Here is an 11,391-nt window from a genome sequence, read left to right as displayed (position 1 = left end):
CGTCCAAATATAATTTTATGGGATTTTTGCACACGGACCACATAAAATTACTTTATTTACCCTTTGGTCTATAAGTTTGGTGATTTTACCGTGATCTCATTTTCAAGTTTGTCCCCCGTTCAATATTTTTTAACCACTTTTTTTTCCGTATTTTTTGACATTTGTGCAGCGGTCCATTGCCACATTTGTCGGGCGGTGTGATAGCTACAACATCAAACCACCTACGTATTTTTCGCCCGTCCCTCTTTATAATGATGTTACAAATAATGGACCGCCAGTTTTTATAGTTTTTAAGATTTTAGCGATATGAGTTTTCAAACATCGGACAGAAATTTATAGAGTTTTCACAGTTCTGATAAAAGTCTGATCTTTACGATTGATAGTCTCAAGACACTACCCTTAATTATAGAAGTGGGTCCATCTTTTCTCTCAAGTTTTTTAACATTGGTATCAGAGCAGATTGTGGAAGCGTGGTGGGTTCATAACCTACCGGTCCCAATTTTTTTGGTATTTTATATCTTATTTTTTTCCTGAGTTTAATTTACAGTAATTTTGATATTGTGCTTTGTCCTTCACGTATATCTTGCTGTAAATTTTTTGTAACCTTAAATTTAATAATTCGAATTTATTTCTTTATTTTTATAAATTTCTCTCTCTTAATTTACTGCTCCTCATTTGCGATTCAGTGTTTTTTTTACTGGTATTGTTGATTCTGGAATATTTTCTCTCTGTAAATTCTTTTACCATATTTTCTCTTTCTAGATTGCGTTTGGCTTACGTAATCATAGCGTACTCGGATAAGTCATCTGTTTAATCTTTTGTAGAGAAAGTTAAAGAGATAGAGAAACTAGAAGAATTATCAAAAGAATAGGAAGAGAGAGAAAATAAGTTTAAGGTCGTTGCAGAATAGTTATCTTGACTTAGCATATGCCTCAATATTAGGTTCTCTCTACGCCTCAATATTACGCTCTACTGCTCTCTCTATAAAGTAGGAACAAGTTGTGTAGTTATTTTCTCTCTCTATAAGATCAAGTTGCTGATACAATACATACTTGAGCCCACGGTCAAGTAACAAAAAATAAGGCAAATAATTCTTCTTTCTATTTTCTAATCAAATTAATAATAATTATAATAGTAATTTGTAAAGACTGTCCAAAAATTTTCTTCTACTCTATGCATTGTAGCTGAGCATCTAAATTTGCGTATTATTATATACTTTTTTTAACTAACCATGGATTGCTTTTTTTTACTGACCATGAACGCCTGAAATCAGGCGGCTGGCCTTTCTTTCTTCCGCCTTTTTGTTGCTGAAAATTAGTGCATATTTTTTTTTTATTATTGAATCTTATTATGCACGCCCCAATTCTATTGGAGTAAAGACTTACATATCAATTGCATGTATTTATTTATTTTATTTTTTTGTGACCTATAATTTAGAGATTTTCAACATATTTTATTTGCAAAATAATTGTCATTGCATTGCATAATTATCCTATGCTTTGGTTTTTTTAAGTTAGAAAATTTCATAATCTTGATTTTGTGATTTTTTTTTTTTTTGTGCTTATGCAATGCCACATTTGTTTTTTGTTAAAAAATATCAAATATCATTGTAGACTCTCTATCTTGTGCTAATGAAAATTAGCACATATTTAATGAAAATTAGTCTTATGTAAGATTTGACATAAAAATAGTTGTTGCCTTACTTTATTAATTTTTTGTTGCATCACAGCAGTGCGAACATAAACTGTTCAAGAAAAATTTTCTTTGAAGTTGCGGCTCACTGAGAGTCGGCAAACGTAATGAGTTAACTAGCAGACAACCCTTTCTTGAACATACTTAATTTTTTTTTTTTTTTGAACTTTAGGTATTATCTAAAAATTTAAAATGGCTTCTAGGCTAGTCATGTCAGAATTATTCAAACTTAAAAAACTCAATGGGACCAATTTTTCTATGTGGAAAAGAAAAATCGGATATATTCTTTTTCAAGATAGGGTAGATTATGTTCTAGAAACAAAACCACAAGTTTTAGAGCCTAATGCCAATGGTCAAGCCAAAAGGAGCTTTGAAAAATGGTTAGAAGACAATAAAGTAGCTAGGACTACTTTGTTGAGCTTTATGGAAGATGATTTAATTAGAGTTTTTGAGGATTACACCACAACTTAAAGTATGATAGGCGCCCTATCTGAAAAGTACGGAACCACATCTGCGACCCATGTACAATTGTTGTTAGAAAAATACAATTCTTGCAAAATGAAAGAAACAGACTCAGTGACCGAGAATGACTGTGCTCGTAAAGGATCTTGCTGCAGGGAATCTAGTCCCCGATCGCATGCAAGTATCCATTGTCCTTAATTGTCTCCCTCCATCTTGGGAGTCTGTTGTAATTGCATTGAACCAGTCTACACAAGGGATAACCATGTTAAATCTTCCTATGCATCTTAGTATTGAAGCTGAGAGAAGAATGATGAAGAAGTCAAATGAGCTCCACTTTGCCCAAAGTTCATCTTCTCAGATCCTTAATAAACCTTTCAATTATCAGAAAAATAATAGGTATAAGGGAATGATGAGAAATTTTAAAAATCAAAAGAATAAGGTTGAGAAGACCTGTTTTTATTGTAAGGAAATTAGGCACATCAAGTTTAATTATCCTACGTTGAAAAATAAAAATAGGAATTAAAATAACAACCCTGTTCGAAATAATCAAAATAAGAGAAAGGACTTGATCTGCGTAGTCCTAGAATCAATAGTTGCCGATCATGACTTAAGAAATTGGTGGGTCGACTCAGCCTCCACTCGACATGTCTAGAGGAACAAAGATGGATTCATAAAATTGAAAGAGATTGCAGCCGGTAACCAACGGATTTATATGGGAAATGACACCTACTGCGATGTACTAGGTGTTGATACTTTCAAGCTGTGTTTACCAAGAGGAACAAATCTCTTATTGACTGATACATTGTATGCGCTCAATATGAAGTGCGATTTGATTTCTGTCCCAAGGCTAGACGACAAGGGTTGTGAAATAAAGTTCAGGTCTGGTCGGGTTACCATTGGGAAGCATTCTAGAGCTTTGATGTACGGTACTAAAGTTGACAATTTGTATCGACTGAATATTAATGAAAGTTCATCATTTTCTGGTTATATTGATGCTTCTTTTGATGCTTTTATATGTATGAATGATCCATATTTATGGCACTTAAGATTAGGACATATAAATAAAGATAAAATGAATCAAATGGTTAAAAGAGGCTTGCTCCCCAATTTAGGAGAATTGTGTTCAAAACATGCGAGTCATGTATTTCTGGTAAATTAACTAAGGAGCCTTTCTTTAAAGGGAAAATGTCTAGTGAACTACTTAGTATTGTTCACTTTGATATATGTGGCCCATTAAATGTGAAAACGCATGGAGGTATGAAATATTTCATAACATTTATAGACGATTATTCACGTTATGGATATGTATACCTAATTAGTAAGAAATCAGATGCATTAGAAACATTTAAATAATATAAAGTTGAGGTAGCAAATCAGTTAGGTAGACATATTAAAATTCTTCAAATAGAGAGGGAAGGTGAATATTGTTCCACCTTATTTTTTGAATGTTGTAAGGAGCATGATATAATTCACCAAACAACTATGCCATATACACTACAACAAAATGGTGTAGCTGAAAGGAGAAATGGACATGGTTAGGTCCATGATGAGTCATTCAAATTTATTACCTCATTTTTGGGGTGAGGCTCTCAATACTGCAATGTATATCATTAATCGTGTTCTAACTAAATCTATAGACTTGACCCCATATGAATTATGGACAGGTAGGAAACCTGACCTTACTATCTTGAAAGTTTGGGGTTTTTGCGCACATGTACTTATACCACCATAAAATAGAAATAAATTACAAAGTAAAACTATAAAATGCTCTTTATAGGCTATTCAGAAAATTCTAAAGGATATAAATTCTATAACCATGATACTAGATCATTAGTAGAGAGTCGTAAGTCTCATTTATTAGAAAATATAGATGATGAAAATATTTTAAATAAGCCTATTGGCTTATATGAAATTGTTAAAGATAAGGGTCTGGAAGACCCTGTTTCTCAGACTCCCTCTACATTTGGTGAGAATGATTCAATTGAATCAAGTATACCAGATAAGCTTAAAAGAACTAAAGCCCCACCTACGACGTTAGAAGAATTTTATGTATTTATGAATGAAGATAATTACTTTTCAATGAGTGAGTATGCAATAGATGAACCTCAAAGCTACAGTGAAGCGATTAGCTCACATGACTCTGCTGAGTGGACTCAAGCCATGGATGATGAACTTGATTCTATTAAAAGAAATCAAGTTTGGGAGTTGGTTGACCTCCTTAAAGATAGAAAAGCCATCAGTTGCAAATGAGTCATAAAGAAAAAGCTTAATGCAAATAGATCCGTTGATAAATATAAAGCTAGGTTGGTAGCTAAAAGATTTACCCAAAGGCAGAGCATAGATTATGTAGAAACTTATTCTCCAGTAGCCAAATTTTCATCTATTAGAATCATCCTTGCATTAGTTGCATATTATGATCTAGAATTATTTCAGATACATGTCAAAATAGATTTCTTAAATAGAGAATTAAAAGAAGATATATAGATAAAAAAACCATAATGATATGTAATTAAAGGCCAATAAGACATTGTCTATAAACTTAATAAATCTTTATATGGTCTAAAACAGTCTTCTAGGCAATGATACTTAACTTTTCATAATGCAATCACTGTAATTGGTTATATAGCCAATAGGTTAGACCATTGTGTATATGTTTGGAATAGTTAAAGCAATTTTGTTATATTGTCACTATATATGGATGATATTTTGATAGCTGGTAATGATATTGGCATGATTAACCATACCAAATCATGTCTAAGTTCCCATTTTGTGATGAAAGATATGGGAGAAGCCTCATATGTATTGGGCATTAAGATAATAAGAGATAGAAGTTCAAGACTTCTATGTTTATCTCAAGAAAATTATTTAGAAAGTATTTTAAATATATTTAAGATGGAAAATTGCAAGCCCATAAATACACCTGTTTGTAAAGAATTGAAATTATCAAATAAAATGTGTCCATTAAATGATAGTGACAAAGTTGAAATGGAAATAATTCCATATGTTCAAGCTGTAGGATGCATAAATTATGCCATGTTGTGTTCAAGACCTGATTTGAGTTATGCATATGGTCTTGTAAGTAGATTTCAGAGTAATCCTGGGATGGCTCATTGGCAAGTTGTAAAAAGGATGCTCAAATATATTCAGAAAACTAAAAATTATAAGTTGTGCTTCCAAGCTGACAACTTAGAGGTTACTAGGTACTCTGATGCAGATTTTGCTAGAGACCCAGATGATAGAAAATCAACTTCAGGAATTGTATTTCTCTTTGGAGGTGGATGTGTTTCTTGGTCTAGTAAGAAACGAGGATGTGTAGCTCAATATAATATGGAAGCCGAGTATATTACTTGTAGCATTGCTATGACTTATGCTGTCTGGATAAAACACTTCAATGATTTAAAGTTGGATATAGCCGACGGACCTGTTAAATTTTTTAGTGATAATCAGACTGCTATTTCATCAATTAGAAATGGAGCTTATAGTTCCAAGGGTAAGCACATTGAAATTGATTATCATTATATTTATGATATTATTGGAAAGAATGAAATAACTATAAGTTATTTGCCATCTTCAGATATGATTGTAGATCCTTTAACAAGGGGATTGAGTGCAGAAATATTATCAAAGCATGTAGCTTTGATGAGACTTAGAAATATTTAAGTCATGAACTCCCAAATGGGATATTTTTTGATGTATTGGTCATGAGAGGAAAAACCGCATTAGCGTGAAAAACCATGACATGACTTTGGATATTTTTTGTTATGAGATGTATACCCGTACTTGGGTGAAAGCCTCATGACAAAATCATATACATAAATGTTAAATTCATTAAGTAGTAAAGACTTTATGATATTTCAATATATCTGGCCCTCATGGCCAAGTGAGAGATGTTGGTACGCGTGTGTGTGGCCATAGGGCTTTTAAACGTGAAATGTTTTTCTCTTTTATAATTTAATGCTTATCACTAAAAAAAGGAGGCTTCTTAAAGAGAGAAAGTACCGTTATTTAACGGCTAGAAAGTAACCACTCACTTCCCAAGATTACAGGGCCACGTTTTATCAAAGATTTTAAGAGGAAGTCGAACATTGGAGAATGACCCCCTCCATCCCTCTTTAAGAAGGATTTCATGGCCATGGAGAGGTACACAAAAATTTACAGAGTTCTTATAGTTCTGATAAAAGCCTGATCTTTGTGATCAATAGTCTTAAAACACTGTCCCTAATCATAGGAGTGGGTCCATCTCTTCCTTCAAGTTTTTCAACATTTCTTGTGCCGATGACGGAACCTGAGCGTCTAACTCTCTATTGCATGTACAGATTACTTCAAATTAGGGAAGAAATCTCTCTATGCGCTGAACCTCACAAAGCGGAGAGAGAAAGTGAGGGTTGCAATTAATACTTTAGAGGTATTTTTAAAAATTGACTGATTTACGTGCAGATCTTAATATTTTACGTAAAATACAAAATAACTCTTTTTATAGGTGGAAATTACAAAGGTCAGTCAACCCACTTGTTTTTTATTTTTTTCAAAATTGCTCCTCGAGCAACCCTAATTTTGATTTAATTTTTTAGTTTTTCATTAATAAGGCAGTGCCTCCAGCTTTAAGGCATTGTCCTACTAACTACAAAGCTAAAAAAAAACACAAAAAAAATTTTTTTACGTTGATCAAAAAATAATTTTAAAAAAAAGTTAAAAAATTAGGTTGACCGACCTTTATAATTTTCACTTATAAATAGAGTATTTTTTTTTCTTAAAATTTTAAGATCCATAAATGAATCACTTTTAAAAATTTCACCCCCAAAAATGTAAATAATGGTTGTTATAGTTGAGACGTACCTTTATACCGGCACCCGGATTCCATGTGCCATGACGTCCTGTATGAGGGGCAGGACCGTAGTTGGGCGATCGCTCCAATCGCGGAAGAACACTCGATGGCTACAGAGAAAGCATTTCGAACGTGAGGGCATAAACTCTTGAAACACATATTTAGCGGAAAACATGTCATACACAATAGCATGTGCATAGAACTTACTGTACACAGCTGACATATCTTAGATAATTTGTAATGTGATATATATATGATACAAACTACAAAGCCCTACCGTCCATATGGACTGAGGTTAATCTTCACCGTCCAATAATGTAGATGAACTGAAAATCACACCAGATTTGTGTGGTCTAGGCTTAGAAATTTGAGTGATTTACATACGGACCCTAAATTTTTTGGTAAAATATAAAATGCTCCATTTATAGGTAGAAATTATAAAGAAAGTTAGTCAACCAAATTTTTTTTTTTCAAAATTGCCCTTGGTCAACTCGAATTTTGAATTTTCTTGTTTTTTTTTTTTCCTCGTTAGTATAGAAGTATGCCAAGATTTAAAGCACTGTCTACTAACGAAAAGACTAAAAAAAAAAAAAAAAAAATCAAAAATTGGGGCCAAGGGGTAATTTGAAAAAAAAAGTGAGTTGAACGATTTTCTTTGTAATTTCCATATATAAGTGGAGCATTTCATATTTTACCTAAAAGTTTTAAGATCTGTATGTAAATCACTCTACAAATTTCTACATGAGTTTCCCTGTATGAGGGGGCGAACAATACTTGTATTGTGCCTTGACGAACATAGATGTTGATATTTCTAGGAGTTCCATTTTTTATGATAGAAACACATGAAAGAAGAAAAAAACAACGTTGGGCTTAATTGGTTAGCGCTTGGCGATTTGCAACACTACATACTAGGCTCAACCCCTACCAAAAGTAGAGGCTCTTTCCCCATTGACTCACCCAAAAAAAGAAAAACACACTAAGTAACCAAAACTCCTCCTATAAACCCCATGAAGAACATAATTTAAGATGACAAAAAGAATAATAATTAAAAAAAAGAAAAAGTTTATATAAGGATGCAATTTTATAATGCAGAACTACGGATGCACCTCAAAAATCCATCGGAAAAAGTAGTTTTAATGTTGAAAAACCCTTTGATTAATCATCTTGACATCGAGATGTATGACCATGAAAAATAAAAAGATTTTAAGTCTCATAAATAGTGCATTTTATAACATATTATCTATATAATCCATTTTTAAGATTTTCATATGTTTATAGATCTTTTTGATTTTAAATATTTTTTAAATTTAAAATTTTATAATTAGATATAAAAATAGATTTTGAGATAATCGTAAGAATATTTTACATCAAAATTATATACCATGATAAAATTTGAAGGTACACCTTACCTCTACAGCTACAGATGCATCCGTATGCAAACTGCACCCTTTAAAAAAAAAACAAAGTAGAAAAAGTAATTTGGAGAAAATTGTAGAACTCATCACATTTCTTACACATTTCCATAGAAAATAAAAGAGAAAAAGGGAATATATACTGTGTATGCTCCAGGGATACGGTAATCTGGTAATCTTAGCATGAAAGGCCTTTTGGTCTTCAGGGAGATTGAGATAGTTCTCGACGTAGAGATCAGTGCAAGGAGGATCAAATTCTTACGCATAACAACTCTTTCATGAGGGGATGGGGAAAGAGGACAAATCGAACATTAGTATAGTAAATGAGAAGTAAACTAATTTATGTACGGATCTCAAATTTTTAGGTAAAATACGAAATGCTCACTTTGTAGGTCGAAATTACAAAGAAAGTCAGTCAACCTATTTTTTTTTTTTTTTTTTCAATTTACCTATCGATCAACTTGAATATTGATTTTTTTTTTTTACTTTTTTTAAATCTTTTTTCATTAGTAGGGCAGTGTTTAAAGTTTGCGGTATTGCTTCGAAAAACTAAAAAAAAAAAATTTTTTTTAAAAAAATCAAAATTTAGGTTGAATGAGGGGCAATTTTAAAAAATAAAAAAAAAGATGGGTTGCCGACTTTCTTTGTAATTTCTGCCTATAAGCGAAGAATTTTTTATTTTATCTAAAATTGTAAGGTCCGTACATAAATAACTCTATCTAGATATACGACGGAGAAAGCGTAGGGTACAGAGACTGAAGGGTACCATGGCCCAAGAAAAGAGCTTGCGCTTTATTGGTTAGTGCTTGACAATATACAACGCTACATCCAAGGCTCAATTGCTATCAAGGGTAGGGGCTCTATCCCACTGAATTACCAAAAAAAAAAAAAAAAAAAAAAAACTCATGGCTTAGAACAAAGGCGGGGCTCTGTGAAGCCATTGAAGTTGCAATTAGGCCCGTAAATGTTGTAAGTGTAGATATCATCATAGACTTTTTGGAGCACATTGAGCCCTACATCACACTGCTGCTGGTTTTCTGTCGAGTTTGGAGACGACTGGCAATATTTGTTGATGGCATCAAAGGTCTAATCAGAAGAAATGAGAGCATGGCTCCATAAGAAATCCCTCTTTCTCGCCTCATCTGTTTCGTCGTGTAATGTAGGGTTACCGATATGTGAAATGCCCTTAAACTTAGAATCGGCGTTCCAAGGAAATAATTCTTTCAGTTTGTTTCGTCTCTTTCTAAGTTTTATGATTATCTATCATACTTGATCTCTGAATAAAACAATTGAGCAAAGAAATGGGATCTCACCGCAATGCCTTTGAGATTGATGATGGTTTCTATAGTCAATTGATTGTGCATGAGCACTTGGTAAGCCATTTGTGGAGCATAATACCCTCTATAACTCTCACCAGAGATGTAGAAATCCTTGTTCTTGTACTCTGGGAATCGATCGAACCAGTTGATCAAAAAAGTGTACGCATCAGATGTGGAACTCTCACCACCGTTATGATCGTAATCGTAGGTGGTGTTGGAGTAAGAGAAGCCAACACCTGCTGGGGACTCCAAGAATAATACGTCGCCACTACATACATCATAAGTTGAGAAGCTTAAGAACTCCCATATCTCTCCACGACTTAACCATTTTCAATATAGGGAAATGCAAATAATGCCCTAGTCAAGATAGGGAGAGTAGTAGGGGTGAGAACGAGTCGAATTGGGGCTGGATCCAACCAGATATGAATAGTTTACATTGGATTTGGGTCAAATCTGAGTTTAAGCTGGACCCAAGATATTATCCAAGATCCAGATCGGAATAGTATACATCGGATCCGTATCTGGATCCAGATCCTAATTATTATATACATATAATTTTAAAAAAATTATAAATATAAAATAAAAATTTGCTATTTAAAAAACTGGGTTGGATCCCAATCTAGATCCAGATCGGTTCCACCTTCACTCGGATTTGATTCGAATTTCAATTCGGACCTGACTTTCGGCTCTATATTAGGATTTTGAATCCAAATTTTGGGTCTATATCCAGATCCGAATAAGATCCAAAATCCAATTTGCTGATCCAGATCGGGTCAATTCTCACTCCTAAAGGAGGGGGAAGGGGTCGAGGTTCTACCTTTGTTCCATGCATGTATGTTACTGCAGAGGGTCGTCCCATCACTATTGAGCCTAAATGGTCCCAACTCCTCCATTGCTCCATACCCCAGAGAAGAGACACCGGGACCTGTGCACCAAAGCATCCAATTTATCAAAACTGAACAGTTTATAAAGTAAAAGATCCAGTACATGAACCAAACCAGAACTCTAGCCTACCTCCATTAACCCAGAGGAGTAGAGGCTTGAAGAGAGGTTCAGCAGCCTCAGCAAGATAATAGAAGAGGGCCTCCTGGCCCTCTCGTCCACTGTCACTTACCCTGCAAACTGCCGGAATTTCACACCTCCCGGCTGCCCGGGCAGCCCACCAAGGATCTCATCCTTTGCTCTCATTCCTCACTCAGGCAAGCCGGAATGACACATAACAATGGCCACTGAAACAAGGGACAAAACCACAAATTTTTTTAAACCCTTCATAGCTGCGATGCATGAGGCCCTTATGGATACCTTGTGCTTGCTTTTAAAGTTTAGTTTTATGACCTCCTTTATATAAAAGGAAAGGCCTGATCAAAAAGAAAATGGGGACGAAATCAACCATTAATGACTTTTGCGATACTGTTATGTTTCCCTATCAACATATTAACGGGACGTTGACCTAATTAATTAACTTAATTTTTATCAAAAGGCAGGGGTGGTGGGGCCCACTCCCTTAAATTTTTTTATTATTTTAGTTTTTAAGTTTTATAAGTCATATTTTAAAGGCATCATCTCATACGTCCATTGTAGCATTCACAAAACATATAGCATATTTTTCATATAAGTTTGTGTTCAAGCCCATAATTCAACTACTTTTAATATAAAAAATTTAGCGTAGGTATTCATGAAA

At 33.8% G+C, this 11,391-nt stretch overlaps 1 protein-coding gene across 8 annotated transcripts; it reads right to left on the bottom strand.

Moving 5' to 3' along the window:
* Nucleotides 1–2,112: 2,112 nt before the first annotated feature.
* LOC18442779 (serine carboxypeptidase 1) lies at nt 2,113–11,049 on the bottom strand. Of its 8 annotated transcripts, none has more exons than XM_088852523.1 (5): nt 10,725–11,021; nt 10,528–10,635; nt 9,705–9,978; nt 6,991–7,089; nt 2,113–2,525 (listed from the first exon to the last, which is right to left on the bottom strand). In XM_088852523.1, the coding sequence occupies exons 2-5, from the start codon at nt 10,536–10,538 to the stop codon at nt 2,517–2,519; spliced, it is 393 nt and encodes a 130-aa protein (XP_088708649.1). In that variant the 5' UTR covers nt 10,539–10,635; nt 10,725–11,021; the 3' UTR covers nt 2,113–2,516. The 8 variants fall into 8 exon arrangements, 4 of the variants coding, with proteins under 4 accessions (XP_088708649.1, XP_088708637.1, XP_088708648.1 ...); XM_088852511.1 differs by having other exon boundaries at nt 2,113–2,399; XM_088852522.1 differs by lacking the exon at nt 2,113–2,525 and adding an exon at nt 6,186–6,505.
* Nucleotides 11,050–11,391: the final 342 nt, after the last annotated feature.

Source organism: Amborella trichopoda, chromosome 1, assembly GCF_054954075.1.
Source record: "Amborella trichopoda isolate Santa Cruz 75 chromosome 1, AtrichopodaSantaCruz75HAP2 v2.0, whole genome shotgun sequence".
Lineage (NCBI taxonomy): Eukaryota > Viridiplantae > Streptophyta > Magnoliopsida > Amborellales > Amborellaceae > Amborella > Amborella trichopoda.
The sequence above is the reverse complement of the archived record's forward strand: the minus strand, read 5'-3'. Positions and strand labels throughout refer to the sequence as shown.